The 24,622-nt window shown below is 45.7% G+C and overlaps 1 protein-coding gene across 2 annotated transcripts; it reads right to left on the bottom strand.

The window, feature by feature from the left end:
• Positions 1–8,513: 8,513 nt before the first annotated feature.
• On the bottom strand, positions 8,514–24,234 carry UTP25 (UTP25 small subunit processome component). 2 transcript variants are annotated; one of them, XM_075749172.1, is made up of 12 exons: positions 24,030–24,234; positions 22,676–22,715; positions 21,225–21,471; positions 20,237–20,443; positions 18,052–18,140; positions 16,215–16,625; positions 14,898–15,117; positions 12,716–12,918; positions 11,293–11,475; positions 10,519–10,631; positions 9,851–10,096; positions 8,514–9,062 (listed from the first exon to the last, which is right to left on the bottom strand). In XM_075749172.1, the coding sequence occupies exons 1-12, from the start codon at positions 24,128–24,130 to the stop codon at positions 8,816–8,818; spliced, it is 2,307 nt and encodes a 768-aa protein (XP_075605287.1). In that variant the 5' UTR covers positions 24,131–24,234; the 3' UTR covers positions 8,514–8,815. The 2 variants fall into 2 exon arrangements, with proteins under 2 accessions (XP_075605287.1, XP_075605286.1); XM_075749171.1 differs by having other exon boundaries at positions 18,040–18,140; positions 24,030–24,233.
• Positions 24,235–24,622: the final 388 nt, after the last annotated feature.

Genomic DNA, 24,622 nt, shown 5'->3' with positions numbered 1-24,622 from the left:
TTAAATCAGTCACTTCTTTTGTTGGTGCTTTTAAACTGTTTTTGGAACTTGTCCCAAGAATTTGGAGCTGATGCAAACTGCTTTATAATTCCCTAACTTTGCTCTACCTGCCCCCAGATACACCTCTGAAAGACAAGCACCGTCTTAGCTTTTCCCAATCTGCTGGTATCTTGTCTGTACACAACAAGCTTTCAGAAACCCTACATCCCATCTCTATGTATTCAGGGACACGGTCCACCAGGCCTGGTCAATCTTAAAACATTCTGCTTAGGTCTTCTCTTAAGCCTTCCCTGTCTTAGGCTCACCTTATCCCTTTGCCTCTAGCGTTAGCTGCACTGGCCGTCTCTTCCTCGTAACTCTTTCACCAGCGCAGAATAGGCATCAAACACCCAATTCCTCTGTGTCATCTGTAGATAGTGCTTCTTCTCCATTGAGAAACAGGCTTTCTCTTTTCCTGGTCTTCCTACTACTAAGGAGAGAATGACTTTTCCTTGTAGCAGGTATCTTTTAATAATTGCAGGGGATGAATTATGACCTCCAAAAGACCTTTTGAAAACCCTCCTGAGAGCTGATTTCAAGGAAGATTTCCTGAAGCTCTCAGCTTCAAGAAAAGCAGCCTACAGAAATGAACAGAGCAAAAGAAGAGCAAAACAATTGTGTAAGACTCAGACCCTGACGATCACCTCTGTCTCTTACCAAACACATGCAAGAGGTAAGAGAAGATGCTCAGTGTAGCCGTGTCCCTGCTCCCAAGTCCCTGACTGGAGGCCAGAAAAGGCTCCAAGGCACTTAGCCTGAACCACAGGAAAAAATTAAAGAAATAGTTTGTTTTAAAGATAGTAGAAGAGGAAGAAACCCCTCATCCCACCCCCCCTTTCTTAAACTTTCCTTAATGACAGTGAGATGTTTCTTTCCCAGCAAAAGCGAGCTGCTACTCTTGACACGCCTGATGTCAGCTGGAGGAACAGATGGCTCAATGGTTCATTTCAAACCGTTCACTCAGCCAAACAGCACAAATTGCATTAATTGCCTCACAGTACAAGCAGAGAACAGAGCACTTCGTGTGTCCTAGCCGTGAATCACTGAGACTTCTTATCATTATTCGCATTTGACAGGGCAGTCGGGAACCTATCCGTGTGCTGGGAGGGGCAGGGATAGAGGGAGCGCAGCACGAGAAAGTGCCCGAGCCGAGTGCTCTGCAGGTAACAGGAGATCCCCAAGAGCTGCTTTGGCCTTTGACTTTTGCCTTGGCATTAAAATGGTTTCCTCAGCACAGTGCCTCTTTCTGAGGTATAATTTCTTAACATGAGAACATGCAGAATAACACACCTACAGACCGGCTCCAGGGAGCAGGAGGAACAGGATTACTGACCACCTTCTCCATGTCCACACCGAGACCAGGAACACCTTAAATGCACTGGAGGCACTTCTGAAGTCCACCCCTTGCTTTGCCCCGTCCTGCAGCAAAGGCAGTTTACACACCACTGGAGGTGATGGCAGGGCACCCAAGAGAAAGCAAGTGTCCCAGAGCCTCCCAGCCGGAGTACCTGGGCAGGGAAACCACAGGAAGAGACTCTCTGCGCCTGCCTTCAGTGAGACCCTGTATCCAAGAACTGAAAAAACTGATGGAGCCAAAGACTTTGAAACAAACTCTTAATAGCTCTTTTTTTGTTTTGTTTCTGTAAGCTAGGAGCCTTGTATATGTTTAATTTACTAGTGCACATGTGCATCAGCCTCTGAAAAAGATCATGCAGAAGGTGAATCCAGGCAAAGAGTTCTTGTTTAGGTTGGACTGCTCTAAACCTTGCCTAATCAAGTGATTTATTAGATACACCATATCTTCTTGAAAAGTCCTGACACCTTGCTCATCACTTGCAAATGGAAGGTGTTAGCATTTTGCCCACCGAAGACATTACATTTCTTTTGACCAAGGAAAAAAATTGGCAAATTACTACATAAGACCAGAAGTTTAAGGATACAGCCTTCTAGCTAATATGATCACTGATGTTTCTCTGCTACCTACTGAATATAATTTCTTTATTTCAACAACATTAGTAAAAATAGCAGGAAAAGACTAACCTTAGTCTCCCTGGCTGTTGAGATTCCTGCTGCAAAACTTACAGGCAAGTCCTGCTGCTCCTTCCTCCCCCCTGCTTTAGAGGGAGCAGAATCATTGTGGTTTTACCACCAGGGCAAAATTTCTGTACCACTTCTATGTCTGTTGCCAAATTCTTCTTGAGCCCCTCCTGCATGAAATGAAAAAAAAAAAGCAATACATGCAGAAAACCAGACACCCCAGCTGTGCTGTAACCCTCCCTAAATCACCAAGTGGCCTGATTATTGTACATGGGTGACAGCTGAGGGGTCATTTGGTTTGCTTCACCTCTCCTCCACAGCTCCCTCTCTGCTAAACCTCAGCTCCCACAGGGTTCCAGAGGAGAGAGGACCTTCACTGTTTTCCTCTCATAAGCGCAGGTCCACAGAAGGGAAAGGATACCTAGCTGTATCTGAGGAAAAAACAGAAGTATTTCAGGGCTCTGCTTATGTGAAAGTTACTTTATACCATTAATCACTTTGTCTCTCACAAAGTTTGGAGAAAAACCCCCCCTGGATCTACGGTTGTTCCACTCCCATCTGTACCTCTGAAAAAGGAGCAGCAAAATTCCTAGTCAGGTCTTCTCACATTGGGAAGCTCTGCAGCTCTGTACGTTGCTGCTTCGGTCATGCCGTCTTGCTTACTCTTTGCTCACACAGATGGCTGTTTCTGCACCACCAGAAACACCCCATCCCTTGGCACTTGTAGAACTACTGTGGGACCTCTTCCAGTAATTAACAGAGACTTTCCCTGCTATATTTTCCCCCTCAAAAGTAGCTTGTGTGGAGCATTTAGGTGCTCAGATTTTGAGCACTACCATTTGGACTCCCCTCTTTGGAAACAGGACCTTACTGTGCTTCTGACACGTGCTTCAGTTCTTGTCCGTGAGGACAAGGTGGCCTCCTTCGTGCCTAGTGTCTCCCCATCTCCCATGGACTAATTCCACCCAATGTGCCGATGCTGGCACTTAAGGTGAGCTGTTTCACAAGGCTCGTAAGCACTCCGAAAGCTTCTGCATCACAAGGCAATCTCTGAATCTCTCTTTCCTTTGGACTCAAGCAAGCGGCCTCTGAAGTTACTGGAAAGCTTCCAGCTTGTAGCAGGAATTAATTCAGACACTAATTTATTCCTTTGGGGCTTTTTCCCTGGTTTAGCTGCATTTCACCAGCATTCAACTGCATTCCACCCGACTCCGCTCACAATACCAATGCGGGAGAAGGGGAGCAAGAACTGAAGTACAAAGCAGCCTGAAGGATCGGGAATGGCAGAAGGAGGGGGTGTTCATTACCCCTGCCTCTTCCCCTGCTCTGGGAGAGGGTAACAGGCAGCAGAGCAGCAGTAAGTCAAGCTACAGACCTGCAACCTCAACTGTTGGTTTTTTCAGTTAGTTTAATCGTGTCCTTTAATGTAACAGGGAAAGAGTGAGACCATGCTTAGGAGCAGAAAATTTCAACTTCTAAGTCATAGTGCTGTGTTCAGTGATGCCTGAGAAACATGAACTGTCAGAAAATCTGGCTTATTCTCCAGCTACTGAAGTTTTCTGTCAGCGCTGGCTGTGCCAGAGGAACCCACAAGGTCTCTTTCAAAAACGGGATCCCCCCATTGATCAGCTGTTGCTTGATGCTCCAATGGTCTTTTCTGGACAGGTCTACCATGGTGACCCCAGCTCTAAACAGGTGCAAGGCCAGGTTATGCTCCCCTCCCTTCAAATTCTTTCCCAGGCTAAAGGAGTGTTAATGATGTGCTTGAAGCTAACGAACAGGGGAAGTGCCCAGATCGATACACAGAATAATGTTGGTGAGGGAAATGTAATAGTTCATGCCACAGAGGTGCCCAGTAGAAGAGACGGCACTGAAGTAACTTAGCAGCTCATCACAGCAAAAGGCTCTCTGATCCTGCCAGCCTCACCAAACACTTCCTTTCTCTAGAAACCCCCATAAAGGAACTACTCAAAGACCTTGTAAAAGTCCAAATAAACTGTAGTAACTGGTTCCCATTTATCCATTTTATGTCTATGCTCATGACTCGGTACAAAACTGATTCAGCTTTTCCTGCTTTGATTTAAAAAAAAAAAAAGAAGCATTATTAAAGCTAAATATTCATTCTTTATTAACTTATTAATTCAATGGCAAAGAGGGCTTTCAAAACCTCACATCCAGGGCAAGTAAACGACATGGAGCTTGCTGCTTCTTACCCAGCAATAGCAAGGTACTGGCAACGGTTTTCAGTCATGGCCCCTGCAACAAAATTCCCCTTTTCTAAGAGTGTAAAGGAGGAGCCAATAAAGGACCTTACAGCGTCCTGATAAACCTGTTTTAGCAATTCTGGTCACATCTCTTTACGTTTATGCCAGTATCAGTGGCAAGAGTTTTATCCAGGAAATGTAAACGTCACGTGCAGCACGCAAGGCTTCAGTGTGATTTTGCTGTTTTGTCTGAAAGACTAAGGCCAAATTTCTGCTTTCAATTGCAGTGACATAATTATGTTGTCAACTGCTCCAAGGTTACCGTCCTATTTTTGTCCTCTGTCTTGCTGTTTCTCTGTACCTTACCCTGATCTCTCTCGTGTCCTTTACGGAAGATTCCTGCATCTCCCTTACATAATCAAACATTTATTTCTCAAGTACTACTGAGTGTTATGACCATTTCAATATCTCCATTTCAGGTAACTAATTCACAGTACCAGCTCATAGCTGTTAGCTGTTTATCCATCCAAGAAATGGTGGTCTCAACCCAACCTGCAGCCCACCTGGTAAAACAAGCAACCCCCAAGCACCACTCAAGCTAACGGTTAATTAAAATGTAACCAGCCCTGTGCTAATTAATTACCCTTTACTGTCAAGCTCAGCACAGAGGATGAGATTTAAAGCCACAGGGACTAAACCATCTTGGATCTAGTGTAAGCGAAAAGCATCCTGTTGACCGAGCTGGCACCAGCGGTACGCACACATCGTAAACCCCGTGCAGTGCCTTTGAGGCACACAGCACGTCCTGCAGTCAGGCGTCGTGCCCTCCTCCTCCCGGGCTGCTGCATGGCACAACTCGGCCAGCGTTCGTGCCTGCAGGCTGATGGGCTCACGGGTCACCTGGCACCTCTGGGGAGCCTCACCCCAGTGACCTTCCTCGGGGCTTCCGCTTCCTTCCTGGTGCGGAACCTGCGGGAGGTCTCTGAGCAGACCGATACGGTGAAGCCCTCCGCCGTGCAGGGTGGTCCCTGGGCAGCCCGGCAGGCTCTGCGACAGGAGGGATGCTGTCCTCCACTTGCTCTCACCCTCTCCCTCTTTGCACAGCCCCCTCGTACATCCACCATGTACACTTCTGTAGACGGGCTTTCTGAAAATCCCCCCACAAAGCAAACTGTTCCGTCAGACACGCTTGGCTACCAAGTCCAAAAAACCCCCAAGCCTTGGAGAAGAACTCCAGGGGCTGAGGCCACGGGAGCATGACTAACGCGGAGCTGAGAAATCCTGGCAGCCTGTGACAGCACATCTGTACAGTAATTGTTAATTCTACTGCTCCAGTTCCTCTCTCACGTGATTCGTCCCGTGTCTCCCAACGGCTGCTGCAAAACGAACAACCTGCCTCCTTACGGGAGGCTGCTCCCCAGCGCTGGAGACAGACTGTCCCCGAGTCACCTTTCCCTCCCTCCTCCACACGAATACAGTCAGCAGCAGAAGGTTGGCTCCTCTCCTAATGCATTTTCATAAAAAACAAAATACATTGCCTTTTTGTCATCTTTGAAAGGAGTAACAAAATGTAACAAACCTGTTATCCTGATTAGGTTTTACTAATGAAAAAAGGAGCCGTTACGATTCCAACTCAATAGGTGGAAGAACAATATTCCTATAGAGACGAGTATGTCTTTCTCTTGGTCATCAGCTACTAGGATTTCCTGAGAGATGGGAGATGCTGAAAAGGAATTCTTGTTTAACATCTTCATCCCAGTTTACTTTTACCCTTGGGTTTGCATTCCCAAAAGCTAGCTGCTAATGCCTCAGCGCTACTGCACGTTAGCAGCCGGTGCCTGGAAAGCCGCCCGCCTGGTGCCAGGCCGTCGGCTCTTGCGCTGCATTACAATGCCTTCCACAAATAAAAAGAATACAGGGTTCGTCTCCAGTACTCTCGAGATTCTTTCAAAATGTTGACAAAAAAGGATTCGTACATCACCACCCCCTTTTAAAGTATGGTACTGACACCAAAATGAACAAGGTTTTGTTTCAAATGTGCTTCCTCAAGACCAGTAGTTATCATTGGTGCATTCTTGGGGAAAAGTTGCAAAAAAACTTGTCATGCCAAGATTGCACGCCGTCAAGTAAAATAAGGTAAAATAATGTATTTGCTAACCTCTTTTCTTACTTCATTTGTGTCAGAACTTGAACTTTTTTTTAAGTGTTGAACAATTTTAAAAAAGAGACAAACCCCAGATGTACATATTCCATTTCTAAAATTGACTAAGAGCACCCACAAGAACGCATTAGGTTCCGCCACCTCTCTGAAAGCTGAATTATCATCAGGAAAATGCATTATAAGATGGGCTCTTAAGTAACTCATTTGGAGCCAGCAGCTGCCCCAGCACGCGAAGCATCGGTACCCATGAACGCGCATCCAGGATGGACCAAACTCCGACCTTGGCGCTCGCCATCTCATGGTAACTCACTGTTGTCGAAGCCACAAACCACTTTGCAGGGCCCTGCTGTGAACTGCACCAGGGAAGTGTTTAAAGTAAGATTAAAAAAAGGGATAAAGGAAAGTTTTAAACAAGACCAAATCCCCTCCCCGGTTCACTGCGATTCCGCTATCATGTGTAAGATTTTGCCAGAGCAGAAAAATCTCAGGCGTGAGGTCTCTAAGTGCAACCACACATCAGCTTTGTGCCTGCATCTCAGAGCATCAACTGAAGGCAGTGAAGAGGGATTTACACACTGCTTTGGAAATCAGCGAGTTATAATTAGTAATCAACATTAAAAATGTAACACTGGTATATACATTTCAAATTTCAAAGTATGCTTGTCTTAGGAACAAACACAGGTGGCTCCTATGAAAAATCATGAGGGTCTCAGACTACAATTTGGCCCTACTCCCGTCAAGGCACTTTGCTCCTAACTTCAGCAGGGGCAGAAAGATCCTTACGTAGTTTTAAGGCTCTGGCACAAGACTCCTGCTGCTTCTTTAAACAGTAGCTGCACTGCATCGCGTTATCTCCCTAAGCAGCTATCCCACTTTAGCTTCCTCAGAGGTCACCTATTCATCTCTGCTAAGTACATCCGGTGGAGAAAGAAAATTCCTTAAGCCTATTTTGTGTGCTTCTTTTCATATGCCCAGTCACAATTCTCCCACATCGAGCCTAGGCCATACAAGAAAATTCCTTGTTTGCTGCTACTGCTGTCTCTGCTGTGCAGCAGACAGATGTTTGTAAGGAGAGCTTTGCTGTGACCAGCTCTTAATTCTTGTGTGCTACGGGAGAGGAACATAAAAGTTACAGAAGTCATTATTTCAAATGCAAAGCAAGAAACTGCATGGATTTGTGTGTCTACTGAATGGATTTCAGGACTTAATTACTGTCTGAGAAATACAGGAATGAAGAATGTGATAAAAAATTGGCTAAAACTATGTGTCTGTACATTTACTCAAGGAGTTTATTTCACCTTGGTATATTTACTTAAGCCTCCCAGACACGAATTCCCTCAAAGCTTATCACAGGATAGATGTTTCATTTGGGCTCATGCAGGGCTCACCTGCCCCTCGACAGAACAGTCTTCCTGCCGTCCTAGCACATGCTTACAGAAACCAAATCTCTCTGCTTTTAGCTCCTTTTACATTATGCTTAGCTTCCTGGAAGAAGAAGAGAAAGAAGAGGCCGTGACACTTCCATGCTGTCCATACGCAACCAGGAAGAGGAAAAGAAAAAAACCCAAACAACCCCCCCACCCATGGTGTGAGATACAAGCCCACAGGTATTTGCAACTGCACCACCGGGTTCTGTGCTCCACAACGCTGCTTTGGTGATCACGGGGCCAGGCAGGCCTGGGCTCTGCCGCCTGACAAGTTCAACTCCATCTTCCTTTGCAAAAAACCCCAAAACTTATCCCTGGTAAAAGTGACCAGGCAGAGGGGCTGTTGTAAATAGGAGGCAGAGATATTTAGGCCACTCAGGAAAAAAAAACAACGCCACAGCTCTTACCCAAGCACATTCATTGCTTTTCATTCTCACAGCTGTCAAGTTGAAGCAAGTTCAACTCGCATTCATGAGTACGCTTGTGTTGAAGAGCCTCCGCCTGCACCTCCCTTACGTAGGCTTACAGAATAGTGACCGCCTTAATACTCGGGCACATTTTTTCCCATAGATTAAAGGAAAAAGTTGCCTTTGATAAAAGAAGGTGAGTTTGCAACACCTGAAAGTGAAGTGAAGCAATCCAAAGTTATTTATCATAGCATCAGTCTTTACTGATCAGTGAGAGTTTTCCAATATACAAGAAGGGTAGTTCTGCATTGATTTTGTTTCTATACAGAAGAAACCCCCAAGCCCGGGTTTCTTGAATGACATCCTTCATTTCTTGTTGGACAGACTACTGAAATATAAAATTTAATATTATATGAACAATTTCAACAGCATATTTAGTAAAAGGGAGTAAAAAGTTCAATACTTTTTAGAAAACAAACATCAAAAAGTGCATTAGCAGTAAAATCCAGATCCATCCAGTCGTCTGGTCTGCAGTATCACTTATTCATTTTCTCCTGTAACAAAGAGGTGCACATTTTTCTTGGACTGTAGCATTTGAGCTGTGCGATCAATGCCAACCACCGCAGCCAATTTCTGAGCATCATACTTGGAGTAGAGCACGGTACAGGTCCAAGTAGCATCCACTCCACTGTCTCTGGCCTTCATCATATTACAAATCTCACTGTAGAAGTGGGAGTAGGTTGGTAACTCATAGAAAATGAGGTTCCTAATGCCTTTTATCGTATACCTATCACAGAAAAGAAACAAAAAAATAACTTCGTCGCCAAGTTTTAACATGCACATTTTGTAAAACATCAATCCTATCTCAGTTCTTCCAATATCCATCAACTCCAATGCACACCAGTTGCAGCTCAACTCTACAAACCCTGCGTCATGGACTGAAGACTAAACACAGACATGGGGTCGAGAGGTGGGGGGTGTCTAACACTGCCAGGCACTGAGACTTCCTCTAAAGTACAGACCACCACCACATTCTGCAGTGTTCAGCCTCTTTGGTTTGGATTTTAAGACTGTATTGGCAAAACGTCTTCTGCTAATAGAAAAAAAAACCCACAAACCTAACCCTGTTCCATTAGGAACTTCTGAACAGCTCCAAACAGGACACAGCAAATTTTCCAGGTGGCCTCAGCTTGCTGTATTGCATTATTGAGCCAATTACGTATCCTTTTCCAGAATTTTATGTAATTATTGTGGCACAGATGAACAGAAATAAAAGGCACAATGAATCCCATTTTGCAGGCTATATCATCCTGTCCTGACATCAGTGGAACTTGGCGGCACTCACCTTCCTGAATAAAGCCCTGTGCATACCAAAATATTAGAGCCTCTGCAAGAGACTGCTGACAACGTGCAAAAATTTTAAAGTAAACTGAAAAGCTCTTACTTCAGTCAAAGAAGTCCTCAGAGAGATCCAACAGATTCAAAGAGCAATATAGCCCATCTATGATTACAGTCAGACTCTACTTCCAAAACAGCACACATGCAACTCAGAGGAAAACTCAGTCCACAATTCACCTTTTGTAAAAGTGGAAGCGCTCAGTGAACAATAAAAACTGCTTCTCTCCCTTGAGGAAGAGCCGTCTTGCTCTGCAGACACCAGCCTTTTTAGTGTATTCACAAATGTGAGTGAAATTCAGCTCCTCTTTCTTGAAGTAATTTCGAAGACGCACGTAGTCAAAATATGACGGAACATAAATGAGCGTGTGTGACATGATGGCATCGCGGTACTCAGGCAGAACTTTGTCAATGAAAAACTGAAACCTGAGTTAAGAAAACAGGTATGTTTTAAGCAGAGTTAAAACTTAGCTTGCCAATACTGATATGACCTCAAACAGGAATATTATCAGACACAACAGACTACACAAGATTTTGACTACATTTTTCCTTCTTCAACTTTTTAGGATTTCTACGCTTGTAGAAGATAAAAGGCAAAGGCTTTATCAGTACTACACCGTTACGGGAGAGACTAGTATTCCTTTCCCAGACGTTATTCTCCAGTGCCTTTGGCAAGGAGAAGCTGAGTATCCCCCTCCACCTGTGCAGAGCCTAGCCTAAATCTGAAGACTACCGAAGGCGTACGTCTGTGGCGAAATCACATTCTGCTCTGCAGGAAACGGTATGCCCCACTAAATCTGAAATTGCAGTCATTAGGGCTTAGCAAAATAGTCTGGAACACACAGTACCTTGTCTCTATTACAGAAGTTAAGTTTTCAGCTTCCAGCCTCCGGAAAACGTGAGGAAGCTGGACCACAACGTGGCTAATGGAGCCACTGAGCGGTACGTTGCGGACAGCCACCTGTGAGAAGAAAGGAGAATGTTGAGGGAAGCAGCGCGTCAAAGGCAGCCACACGCCAGCCAGCTCTCTGCTCATAACTCACACCTGCAAGCAGCCCAGAAGGCTGTTTCTAAGAAAGCTCCAACCCAAAACTACAGTCACACATACACAGCAGATCTGTTAAATACACATGACCACTGCTTACACTCTGACTTCCATATATTTGAGACAGACAACTAAGGTTTTCACTTTTCCTGTTTCTTTCAAAGCAATAGCAGTTTGTGCTTCTTACGCAGTAGGAGGAAGGGAAAAAAAAAACGAACAAAAAGGAAGCAGGCGAACACTCCATTTAACACCAAAATAAATAAACCAAGATAACTTGTGTGTGTGAAATCAAGAAAAACCAAAATCTGATTTCTGACATGAAACAGCCATGAAAGAAAAGGATCAAATACGTACTGCTGCAAGCCGAGTAGTTCTTCGTGCCTTTGGCACAGCATTAGAAATTGTCATGCAGTGTCACGGAGATTCAGCCTGAAATACTTGGGTAATGGAAACGACTGGCACATAGTCTTTCTACAATTTAGTTATGGAATTTTTCCACACATTGGGATTTCTGTTCCTCTCCCCCTCCCTTACGCTAGCATTTAAAAGAAGGCTCTCAGCTCATCTGTGAACTCACCTGCCCCACATAATTGAAGCAGTGTTTGTTGAAGATGGAGTTAATCTGGGGATCCTGAAGAGCACTGAACAGCAGCGTCTGGCGGTAGTACTTGGACCAGTTATTGAGATTCAGCATTCGCACGCGGGAAAAGTCTACCCCATGGGAATCCAGAGGCAGCCGGTTAATGTGCTTCATCAGGTGCTGCGCAGAGAGATGGAAACACACCGCTACAGCCTGACATCCCGGCACCCAGGCTGCAAGAGCCTTAACTGCAGCGAGAAAGCGGGCAGGGACGGGGGGGACAGCACAGAATATAAAAAAGTAGTGATCTCCCAAGACACGACTGTCTGGAATTTATTGACCACAGCAAGAGTAATTTCCTTGATTTCATGCAACAGAACTGAAAGCTACCATCTCTTTAGTCATCTGTAACACTAACCTTTGCTTCCAGTCTTCTCCCATAGGGCAAGTCTAATGGATTTCTTTCTTTGTATTAAGGTCAATGGGCCCAAGGTTTCTGAGCTAAAAGAAGCGCAAGTGCAGTTCCCATTGCATTCAGGGAGAGTTTGGGTGCAAGTGAAGAAATTCACTTCATTTTGGCCTCACTGAACGACGCCCAGGACCGGCATCGCCACCGCTGCACGGTGGGCAGTCGCACCCAAAGGAAAAAACAGGGAACGGGCTCCAGGACTTGTTCCTTGGCTACTGTGTAGGCTGACGTGCCTTTCCTGGGACTCCCCAGGAAACAAGACACCTTCTGGGCTCATTCAAAATGGACAGTAACATCACGCTGTTGAAATGCACAGCCCAGGTACCTTCAAAGGTGTTTCTATGTGGAAAAACCACCAACCTTTCAACCTCAAAAAACTTCTATTAACCAAAAGCCAAAAAGCTTGGGTACTACCGCATACTACCCACAATCCAAGAGCTATATTTTCATTATGGGTACACAAAAATCTTCATACTTGGACATGACTAACGCTTAGTGTCTCCACTGACAGTGGAGACAAGCACCTATTGCTTTCTGGAGGAACCGGAATTAGGTTGTACAGATTCCTCACACAGCTGCAATCTGAGACACTGGGCACTCAGACAGCTGGCTTATTTTCTCCCAGATGTGATTAAAGGAATCATCATTATCTCATCCTACAAGATAATTAGAACTGTCCAAAAAAAAAAAAAATCTCTGATGAAATATGCCACTAAAGCACCAAATACTAAAACTTATAGAGAACAGGTGCTGAACACTACCCAAAATCTGTAGAAAGAATATTCTTAGCATAAGGAAAATATCAGGGTGGAGGGAGGAAAAGGAACAAGCATACATGTCTGGAATCAAGTCAGGGAAAAAAATAGCAATACTGTTCACTGCCAAAACTAACTTATATCAGACTAACGAGACACAGTACGACACAAAAATGAATACATACAGAAAACGCACCAGAACATGTTCCCAATTCTGCATGAGGTAAATATCTGCTTGATCAATTATGAGAATTTCTATCGATGACAGAAAATCAAAATCTCTCTTCTTCTCCCCCTCTGCGCCAATAACAGTCCTCATACCCAGGGGAGAGGCAATGATGATATCCGATGAGTAAAACGGTGCATATAATCTCATGCTCTTCTGAAGAATTGCAACCCCTGTCCGAAAACAACCAACAGCATTTTCTTAGTTAAGGTCAACTAGCAACCATTTTCTTCCAGCAGGCTCTGTAATAGCAACTCCCTGCATTTCCTCTCCCTTAACGCACACTAATGACTGCAGCTGGACAAAACCAATTGGTCTGAAACTCTTCTTTCCCCGAGAAGCGCCTCCCCACCCCACTCCCATCTGACAGATTTTCATGAAGTTCGGCAAACTCTTTCAGCAGTACTTTTTTCCAGATTTTTCATAGCCTGGACAACATTTTTTTTTAACCAAAACACTTTTTTTTGTGATTTTCTGCTAAAAAAAAGAAGGATGAGGGGGCTGAAGAACTAAAGAAAAAAGTGTGGAAATTATTAACTATTCCCTTCTCCCTAAATCCTAGACTTTGCTCTCTATCATTAGGTACTATAGTAACTGTTACCTTAATTTGTCATGAAAGATTCAGTGTGGACCTCTCGACTATAAACTGCCTTTATTCACAAAGGAAAAGGTGCTTTGTGTGACGACGACTGAAGGCATAACCAGTCTTGCACCTTCCCTGGCGTTGCCTCTCACCCTGCGTGTTGCGGTGTACACGCCGAACTAGCTTATGCATCACTTCTCACATTAAAGAAAGAAAAAGGAAGGAACCAAAGGAGTTTGTTACCCATGTCGTAACTACATGGTAACGTTGCCGGGACGCACAGTTTTCTGATCTTAAAAATCCAGGTAGTCCAGACCGTATTCAAACCACTCTCTACGGTCTGCCCAGCAAAGGTGGCTCTTCAACTTCTCTCCCTCTCTGTGTGAAGCCAGCTATTGCGGGCACAGCTAAAGGCACTTGCAAGAACTTCACGCAGACACCCCTCCTGCTATCTATTTTAACCCAATGATAAAAATGGGGGGGGGGGGGGGGGGGGGGGGGGGAAGGCACAATTGGTTGAATTTCCAGGAAGAAGATATCACTTGTCACAGAATATACACAGTTTAACAACATCTAGTCTTTTTTCTGTTTAAAAATGTGAAAGGGTGGGTTTAGTAAGGCATAACAAACACGCTTTAAATTAGATCTTTGTGCAGAAGTAACAGGGTGTGAGGCACAGTAAAAAAGAATAATTATTCTGCTTCTGCAAGTAACAGCACTGAAAGTTTCTTCAAGCGTTTCTTCACACCTACGAAGTGGATCAAGCAAACTGGGGTATGGGAGAGGACTGAAAGGAAAATTATTATGTTACTGTAAGTAAGATCCTCTCAGCCAGAGAGATATTCACTGGGGAAGGAAGAAAGACTGAGTGGGACCGGCTTGCATCTTCCACCGTATCATTGAATCTCTTGGGATGCCAATTTATCTTTCAAGGGACAAAAATTTCAAAAGCCTCTGATCTGTCAAGTTAAGTTAGAAAAACTGCCTACTCATCACGGCAGCTCCAGGAACCAAGCCCCTAGCTAATTCTCCGCATACTGAGTTACTAAACCAGCACGAGATTACGATATGAAATAGTCTCACATTTGCTGCTTGTGCATGAGACATACTTGCTGGTTACCCCTTTGCTTTCATGAAAACCATGGGCAGCACAGTAGAAAACTGCTTTGCTCAGTACTGAGCTTTAATTTTGTTCCAACCATTACTGATTGCAAGAGCCACTGTGAACAGGCTAATTAAACCCAAAAAATTTTGCTGCATAATCAAGGCTATCCTCTTTAAAATGAGGTGTGGGCAGTCCTGCTACAATAAAGCAATCATCACATTTTAAGTGACTCTGAACTTGATGGGAAAATCATTACTTTTGTATTTTCTCTTTTTAAGTTCTGACAAGGCAAGAAAGATTTCCAGAAAAATCCAAGTTGCCAGTGCAAAACCAGCATGAATACCACAGACCTAGAGTCTCACCAGAACTTCCAGCCCTGATAGCTCCTAGACATTTGGGAAGAACTTGTTAGGTTACCTCTCGGTTCTTTACAAGCTAAAACCATCTGTTCAGTAGGTCATTACCGATTCTGAAATGGTCGTCGATGTTGCCAGCAAAGACGGCTTCATAATCTTCAGGCCTTTTCAGGTTGGGGGGCTTCTCTTCTGGGTCAGAGCCAAACTCCCCTTTGAAGCGCTTTTTATTACTTACATCTATTTTTCTTTTGTCATTCACTTCAAGAAGACTGATGAAAATATGCACAATTCGCAAAGCACATTCTCTGAAGGGCACTATCATCAGTACCTGCGTAGATCAACAGTTGCAACAGAATAAGCCATAAAATACCAACACTCACAGGGAACTCTACGTTAAGTGATTTTTTTTTTTTTATTTAGATCTGCCCCCATGGGGCATCCCAACAATCAAAACAAACCAATTCTGACACGCAGCAAAGAGGGAGGATGTGCTGGGACACAGTGTGCTCATGAACAGGTACTGGCCAGCAGCTCGGTTTGGTTTCCCATCTTACACCCAGGGTACCATCACAGGGGAACTGCAAACTGAGCACGTTCTCCTGTTCTCCTTACTCCTCAAGCAAGGAAGAGCTCCCACAATACACAGACAGGGTCAATGGCTGGCTCCTGGATGAGTGGTGATAGCCACTGCAAAGCACTCTGAGATATAAATATCTAACTGGAGAGTCAACACAGAAACCAAAGGCATTTGCCAGACGTGCAGCAAACGCCAAAACCCAATTTTGAACCTGTTCAACAGGTAGCTGGCAGCACCAGTGACAGGCTAGCCCTGGCTGAATCCACCTGGTTATCAACTAGAGGTTGCTGTGAATGTAGGGAGCCTTGGTGTGAGGCCCGCCCCACCGACCACGACGGGTGGTCTTGACAACGGGACTGGAATTCCCTCAGGTCTCCCAGGTACAGAAAGATCCTTCCATGCAGGCAAGTCCTTACATGTGCCTAAGGATAAAAAAAATTCTGGGACATCCCACATTGGGTGACAGCCTACACTACCTGCACTGACACTGAAGATCGATGTGGAGGCACCTTTCCATACTGCTAAGATTTACAAACGGAAGCAGGAAAAGGCGACGTGTCAGTCTGTAGTGATAGGGGGACAAAGAAAACGAGAAGCCAAACTCATGGCTCAGCACAGAAATGGGCTGGCTAACAACCCTGTGCTCACTGCTGCTCGCAGGGTATTCGCCCTGGCCACGGCAGACGACTTCCAGGCAAGATAAAAGGACGTGGAAAGGCACACACCAGGAACACGTCACCCGAGAGCAGCAATGGCAATACTTCTGAATAAACTACCAGGATGTTTCTGCAGCCTGACCAGCCAGCCAGGGTGGGGACGGGGCAATGGCATCAGCGACGCTCTCTTACCTTGGGTCTAGTGAGCCCCTGATCCCTGTAGTCATCGCTGTCAGTCCCTGGCTTTTGGTCTCTTCGCTTGGCGTTGTTGCTGAGCACTTGGGCATTTGCCTTCAGAACGTGGTTCAAGGCATGCAAGCAGTAAGCATGCCGGATTTCTTCTCCATTTGTTAAAGCATTTCTTTCTGGATAGAACAAGTCCCGGTACGTATTCATGATACAGAAGAGCTCTCTTTGTAATGGGGTAAAAGGGAGATCGCTTGGTTTGTTCACTGAGGACAGAAACTGTTTATTCACTTTTGGCCAAGTGGATTCTAAAGGCTTGTGAAGATAAAGCTGTTTCACATCAACTTCTTTGTCTGCTTTCAAAGTTTTATGTTTCTCCAAAGTGGAAGAAAAAGTTAGTTGGCCCAGCCTTGGCCACTGAAAAAAAAAAGAACCACCAAAGAGTCATATGTACCAAACTTAGTACACTTAAAAGCACATCATCACAGCTGGCAGTTTAATCAAGCTCATGAAATTTGAGAAGTTATCTTCTCATAATACAAGCTGAAACCTTTTTTTTTTTTTCCAATATACAATTCCTTTTAGAGTCTAAGAGTGGGATGTCCCAGAGGGTAAATAACAATACACTTGAGCTCAGTAGATCTGGATGTATTTTGCAGTGATACCTCTATAACTGCTGTGTCGTTTTACGGAGGAGAAAACGGAGGAAGAGGATGTCATTTCTGCCAGCCCATCCAGCGAATCAGTGGCACAAACTTGGGACGAGATGAGAACCCTGGAGTCCGACTACGCTTATAGATCAGCCGCACTGAGGTATGTACTTTGTTTAAAGTAAAACCCCATTAGAGGCTAAACCCAGAAGCTGTGAATCGGTTGCTAAATGCAATCTTGTTGGAGCCTGTCTGAATTTGAGGGGGAAAAAGCTATCAGTGTAGTGGGGGAAAACTCTAAACTTTAAGCCTTCTGCCATGCAAGTTCTCCCTATCTATCTCCGTAAAGTAGCTACACCAAGTTAAGCAAAGATATATCACGCATTGCTTCAGGTGGTACTGGTATTTTTGGCCACCATATTCCAAGAAAAAAATAAAATAAAATTTAAAAATCGCAGCTTTCTCCCTGACTGACTAACCATTGGATATCTTCCAACAAATGTCACCCAGCATATGGCTGACCAGAATGCAAGGCAAGTCTCCAAAACAAAAATCAGATCTGAAAAAGTTAGGAAGCAAAGGTTTGTCTAAAAATGAGTATTTTGAAACCAAATATTCTCTCTCAAGCAATGAGGTGGTTTTCTGGTACTGCAATTCACCTATTATTTCCATTATTAACAACGTAAGTATTAAATTCCCCTTTACTGGCTTGTAAACGCGTACAGAGATAAGGCCATCTTGAAGCAAGAACGTGGAAGCGCATCACAAGTATTTTTAAGACTGTACCTGGTCACCTCACAAGCTCGGCTGCAGAACGCATCCCTGGCATCATGCTGTTACCACTCACAAACCTGTCCTGCTTCCACCTGGTGTCAGGAGTACTAAACCTGTGCGTTTGGGACTACAGATCAAACACTAAAGCTATGTTTTTCAGATGTGTCGCGATATGGCTACATAACAGCAGACTTTAGATTTCAACTCTTGCTCAGCGCTAAGTGAAGAACAAAACACTTCAGGAACAAGAGAGTGACAAAATCTTGACAATTCCAGTGCCAACAGCTAATAGTAACAATTATGAATCTACTGCACTTGTATACAAAAGAAGAGTTACTTTAATCCAGGCATGTGAAGGAACTCTGGGTGGCTAATTGGGGAGTCAACGCAGAAACCAAAGGCATTACCTTTGCTGTTACCTTGCTCTGACTTGAAGATTTAGGAAGCATAGACATTTTTTCGACTTCTTTTTCTTCAAGTTCTTTGTCCATGTGCTGTTTAAATGGATCTGTTTATAACAGCAACAACAAAAAAAATAAAATCCTGAGAACTACTGTAGCTAATACTGCAATCAAGTTTCAGAACGGATTTGCAAATGACACCAACAGTTTCCATGCTGGCCGACACCACAGTTAAAACTAGTTATTTCAAAGCACTTGGAGACGAGAGAAAAGATGTCAAATTCTCTCTACAAGAACAGAGAGAACAGATTTGACAGATTGCTTTAAAAAAAGAAAAAGAAGCACTTATGGAAGTACTAGAACTTTCAATCACAAAACAAATGTTGGACAGGAAAGCAGTATGTAGTAGAAAACATTGTGGCGATTTTCTGCCTTAAGTTCTGACACATCCATCCCTTGCAGGTGAACTAGGCTGCCGATAATAAAGACCCAAGTGAACTTACTGCCCTTCTTAATTTATAAACAGTTCTGCCCAGGGCTTTGCATCTTTGGCCAGCGATATGAAGACAGTTTGTGATAAAGCAGAGAAAGATTAGGCGGGTTTTGGGGAAGAGAGGCAAAAAATTGCCTGAAGTGAGCAAAAGTCTGATTTATCTAATCAGCATTTGTCTTTGGAAAGGAAAGGAGAGGCAAGGAACTGTAAAATCATTTTACATTCAAAGACACTGGCACGCACAAGTCACATGCAAAGCTTATTTCAAAAACCAAGCTCTGTACGTTGCTTGCAGCACAGCAGCACTCACTGCATAAAGAAAACTAATTAGAGAACACTAGTGCTTGCCAAAGGATATCTAGCCCACATACAAGTTATCCAGGCAAAAGTCAAGACATTTGCTAATTACGACGCTGTTGAGAATATCTTCCCAGCAACGCAAATGAACAGGCTATCGTTTAACTGTAATATAGGTTCTCTCTTCAGTTGAGTTTTACCGATTCCAGCATTTGTCAGATAAAGTAGAGGGAATAATGTGAAGCATTTTCAGGAATTCTAGTGACCCCAGGACCAGAGTAGAAATCCATCCCCTTTCTGCTATCGTAGGTGACTCATTTTCTGTAATAGATTATAAAGCCACTTCCAAGCTACAGTAAACCCACTGAAAAGCAGCGCATCACTTACAGGTTGAACAGAGCATGCAGTTGGAGAGCCACAGTTCTCGTTAAAATGCAACACCAACAGCCTAAGTAATATTCTCATGGTAACAAGAACGAGCTGTTTTTTCTATCACATGGCCCTTTGATGCTTCCACACATTTCACGTACCAGCTAGGCTGCTCCCCAGATCTAATGTCAGCTGCTGCTCCAAGATGACAAGCCAGCATCACCAGGGATGCTACAAACATATTTCTCTCTCTCAAACTATGCCATCTGATATTAAAACCACAGAGCATGAAATACGAACAGAAGCTCTGCAAGTGCCAATGTGTGGCATATCACTGAAAGATCACACACCCGTGCACACAGTCATCTGCATTACACACGGCGGGACGGCTCCAATACCGGAGCTCAGACTGCGCCCATCACCACGCCGCGGCCTTGAGGTTCTGGGCTACCCCCTTACAAGATACCACACAGATGCTCCACTGATGCCTCGTGCCTTCCTGATCCTGGGGCGGTCGGACTCCTCTCCGTAACCTTCAAAACTGAGACAGCCCTGAGCGTTTGTCTAAATTACTGTGGCACCCCAGAATGTCACCTCTAACTCCACTGAGTTGTGAAGGATGCCATCGCAGGTCAGCTTTGTGATTATCTCCTGTGCTGTCTGTGCCAACAATATCTTCCACAGTCAAGCGCAGGCTTCCAGGGCTCTGCATACAACACTAGCTTTTTAAACTATTATTCAAGCAACAGAGCAAGATAACCCCCTCTGTCTACATTTCTCATTCCTGATATTTCAAGCTTTATCGGTCATAACAGAAAATACGCACAAATCCCGGTCCGCAGGGGCTACAGAAAACAAATGCTACGCGTCTGCATTGGCATGAAGCATCCCTCATGTAATCAGCTCACATGTGGGCAATAGGATGAATAACGTAGCGGAAGGACTCAGAAGCTATACAGCATATCAGCAGGGTGTTTGATAATTGACACGTTTACAGACGATACTCCTCTGGAGGCAGATGACTAAACACAAACACTCTTTTACCTTCTGAAAAGGCTTGTGAAGAGTTGCTGTCTCTCTGATCTGCATTGCAATCTCCACTCTCCTCTTCCATGAAATTGGTTTCCAAGCTAAATTCAGATTCGTGTTTCACATCAGTAAACTCCTCAATTACTCCATGACTTGGGTCACAAGAGGTATCTGCGCCATCAGCCTGCTCCTGGCCAAGCGTCTGCTCTGCCGTCTCTTTAGCTGTGACTTGTTAGAGAGAGAAATGGGTTATACTCTCTTGGAAAAGTTACCATCTGTAGCTACCTCTTGCTAGTTGGGTTGTTCCCTTTATCTTTTTTTTTTTCTCCCAATACTTTATCCAAAAAGATAAAAGCAGGCTTTGTATTCTACAGCAAAGAAGACTTTTGGCTAGCATGTCGAATGTTACCTAACACACAACATGTGTTTCTCCAGTGAAAATTATAGAAATAACCTATCTGGGGAATCTAAGTTTCAGTTTTCAAAGACCCCAAATAACTGAAAATAATAAAAAGTTGCCTCCTCTCTCCCAGAATTTCTTAGCAGACTTCATGAATGAGGATGCCACGTCATAAAGGAGGAGGTTTCCTTCCAATTTATGTATTCTTTCCTCTGCCGTGAGGCAAACTTTTCCCTCCTCTCGGTGGCAGCAGCCAAGCCAGCTGCTGTGCCAGAGAACAGCTTGCGTCTCCCATGAGTGGGTGAGAACCCCTGGTATGCGGCTCCATGTGGATTTCCTCTGTGCTGCCGCACAAACAACATCTGAGGAAGCGGCAGCGGGCTGTGTGCCGGAAAATGAGCACAGCTACTCTCTCCCCTACTAAATCCTTCAGCAGCTGCTGCTCCCACTCACTCAGAGGCAACGGAGCAACAGAGTCTCCAAGGCAGAAGAGCATCCAGCCAACAAGCCAGGATACACCAGGATCCTGGCTAAAAAAACACACCTTCTTCAAACTTTCTAACTGAAACAACATTTACCAAAGCACGGGAAAAGACAAACTACCTTCTTCCAGCTCTGGTACGTCATTCTTATCTTCTTCACCTCCATCTGCTTCTCCGGTCTCCTGGGACCCTTCGCTGTCCATTTCTGTCTCACTTTCCCCATCTTCTGATTCACTTTCATCTTCCTCCTCCTCACTCTCAGACTCAGGAGAGGTCTTCAGGGTGGCCAGGAGCTTATGATATACAGAGACCTGTTCCACTTCAGTCTCTGAATCGCTTTCTGCACTTGATTTATCAGAATTCTCAGACTAGAAGGGAAAACGTGAGTGTAACAGTAACACTCTATTAGGCAGCAGGCAAACCTCTACTTCCCACATTATGTTTTCCCTCTCCCATCCTACCCTTATGCAGCTGCAATGGAATTTTTCAAAAATCACCATTTCATGCAAATAGTTATGCCGGACACCTCCGTTTAGATTCTGAAAGCATCTTGGTAGACTTAGGCCAAAGTGCCTCGTTCTGCACTGATTTGACACAGAGCATCACAAAATGTGGTTCTTTCAGTCTCAGACGAGTGAGTGCATTTGATCTCCACAGACAAGGCACTGAACTGGCACTGGATTTTCCTAAGAAAACCTCACGCAGAACAAAAATTACAGAAGGGCACACATACGAGGGACAGAGCCCACTGAAAATGCTTCTGGCTTTCCGGAAGGTGAGTGAAATAGCTGTCAGTTGACAACAGTCCACCAGGGAGTCGGTTAGGTTCGGCTCGGCTGTAAAGCTCTAAGCTTCGAACAAGCCAGACTCGGAGCCAGTTCTGTCCTGGCCTCGCAGAAACCAACGACAGCGTGCCAGGTTATAGCCAAAGTGATAGTGAAACCAGGAGTATAATCAGGGCATCATTTACTCCTTTCTTAGTTCCTTTCAGCCCAAAAAGGAGAAAAACCAGTACATACAATATTAAATCACAAAATTGCTAAAGGAAACAAATAGACCAGAATAGTGGTTTTTTTTCCCACACTGAAATTATAAAGTCTATTAATCTGATGATAAAGGAGGTTAACAAATTATGACTGAAGGAAAAGCAAAGCACTGGCAATCTGAAGAAGAGGAATGAGCATTAATATATTTCTTCATTCAACAGAGAACGCAACATCTCTTAACTTGTGCAACGCTACGTTTATTAATATTATTAAAACAACTAAAAGCATGATTTCCTTTTCACTGTGACTAAGTAATATGCAAGAAACACAAGAAGATCTGTGTTATTTCCTGCTGCTTCTGCCCTCTCATGGTATTACAGTTTTCGAGTTACACACTGTAAAGAACAATTGAGAGCCACACAAAAATTACATTCATTTTTTTTCTCCTAAATGCAGGTTTTCTAAAGGGAACAACTTAATCGGCCCGAATAACTTGGTAATGTGAACTGCTAAGTGTTTCACTTCAGTTCAGTGTTTCACTGAACTACACAAAGATGAAAGCAAGGAAGAAATAAAAATATATTACCAGTTCGCAGATTTGAGTTGCTTCTGGTCTTCCAGAAACCCTGAAAAGAAAAGCACAGAAATATCTTACTCTGTCAATGATGTCATACACGGGATCACAGAGATGAGGTGGAGAAGGAATTGATGAGTTATACAAACCTTAGAGAAGTTAAAAGCAAGCCTAAAACCAAAGTGTCACACAAGTGTCCCCAAGGAAACAGACTCGTCACTTACCCTGAGAGGTTACCCTCACAGGTCATGCTGCACTCCGTACGCGAGGCCTGAGTGCTCAAGCATTACAACTGATCTAGAAGTAAAATGTTTTAAAGCAGAATCTGGCTTTAATCAGAAGATGAGGTGTTAAAAGGAATCTAACTACAAGGGCAGTTTGTACAAAGTTAACCAGGGCAAGAGCCTACCTCTACCGCTAAATATTGATCTACGAAGCGGGGAAGAGACGCACGCTACAGGAAAACCAGCGTTAATTAACCAGTCTTGGCACGGCAGCTCTGCAAACAAGGCACTGTACAAGCCGGGCTGAAACCAAACTCTCCCAAAAAGATGCGGGACAGAGCGCCACGGCACAGGGTGGGACACAGGATGCCGCGGCCTGCCAGGCCAGGACCCTGCCGTCCACCCAAGTGACGCGCACCAGGAGGGTGCCCCGGCACTTAACGCTACGTGCCCGCTGCTAACGGTGTACAACGTTACCCTGAACCGGTGACCTGACAGCGCCTTCCTCACGGGCTTCCAAGGCTTTACAGCACCATGACGTCACACCGCACCGGGACTAAGCGTCTCGCTCCTGGCAAGTTTACGCTGGGGTCCAAAAGCACGGTACCGGTTTTGGCAGGCGGACACCCACGGAAGCCGTGGCTGCGGTCACACGAGCCCTTCAGCGCTGTACCTCCGCTGCCTTCTGGGCGCAGCAGGGCCTGCGGCAGCGGGAGAGCAGGAGCGCCGAGCCCAGCTCACGCTCCTCCGCGTCCCACGGCAGCCGCCGGGCTGCACCTGAAGACTTTACCGCATTTGCTCCAAACAACTCCGAGCCCAGATTTTCTGCTTTCCCCGCCGCTTTCGCGACTCCAGGCTCGCGAGCGGCCGCGCAGAACGCAGGTGCCGCTCCGGCCCCTCCGCCGGAGCCCCGGGAACGGCCCGTGCGGGAGCAGCCGCTGCCCAGGCCGGCCTCGGGCCGAGCGGGGCTGTGCGGGCCTGGAGCCCCAGGGCAGCCGGGACAGCGGCTCCCCCGGCCGCCCAGCGCTCCCGGCGCAGTCCCCGCGGGAAAGGAGCGGCCCAGCGCGGGTCTGCCAAGCTCCCGCTACGGCCGGCGGCTGCCGGGGCGGTCGGCCGCTCGAAGCCAGCCCCCCGGCACTCACTTGTCATAGAAAGGGTGCTCCTCCCCGAACTCCCTCAGGTGCTTCTTCTGCTTCTTGGTCAGGCTGCGCAGCAGCTCCCGCTCGCCCCGCCGCTTCCCCATGCCGGTACCGGCGCACACCCACGTGGGGCGCTCCACGGCGCTTTACGGCACGCTCCTGGCGCGCCGCTGTCGCGCTGCCGTACGGCGGCACCGGCACCCCGGCGATGGCGGGGGAGGGTGCGGCCTGCTCGGCAGCTGCTCTCAGCCGCGCGCGGAAGGAGAGGCCTGACGTCTCCGATACGCGCCCCCGCCATCGTTTCGCTTCTTCAGGTTCCCAGCGCTTGCGTCTCTCTGCGAGGCCGGAGGGCCGTCCCGCCCGCGGGTCGCGCTCCCTTTCGCTTTCCGTAAACCCCCGCAAGACGGAGGAGCCGGGGCCGTCGCCGCGGGCGGGAGTGTAACGAGGGTGGGCGGAGAGAGTTTTGCCCGCGGGGCACACTGCAAACGGCCTGCTCACGTAGACACTCCTCCAGCTACAGCATCTTCCCGGACTGACCTATGACCTGCAGCGCTTTACAAAAAGCTACGCGTTTTCTGGGAAAACCTCTACAATAA

The sequence above is a fragment of the Balearica regulorum genome, chromosome 3 (genome assembly GCF_011004875.1).
Source record: "Balearica regulorum gibbericeps isolate bBalReg1 chromosome 3, bBalReg1.pri, whole genome shotgun sequence".
NCBI classification, from domain to species: Eukaryota; Metazoa; Chordata; class Aves; order Gruiformes; family Gruidae; genus Balearica; species Balearica regulorum.
This window is presented reverse-complemented; position numbering and strand designations above follow the sequence as displayed.

What these genes read in the sequence shown, in the direction of transcription:
- UTP25 (XM_075749171.1), bottom strand. Translation starts at nt 24,130, where the DNA reads ATGGGGAAGCGGCGGGGCGAGCGGGAGCTGCTGCGCAGCCTGACCAAG. An exon ending in TTCACAAGCCTTTTCAGAAG is followed by an intron (nt 18,141 to 20,236) that starts GTAAAAGAGTGT and finishes TGTTATAAACAG; the next exon opens with ATCCATTTAAACAGCACATG. An exon ending in CGACGACCATTTCAGAATCG is followed by an intron (nt 12,919 to 14,897) that starts GTAATGACCTAC and finishes GTTTTCGGACAG; the next exon opens with GGGTTGCAATTCTTCAGAAG.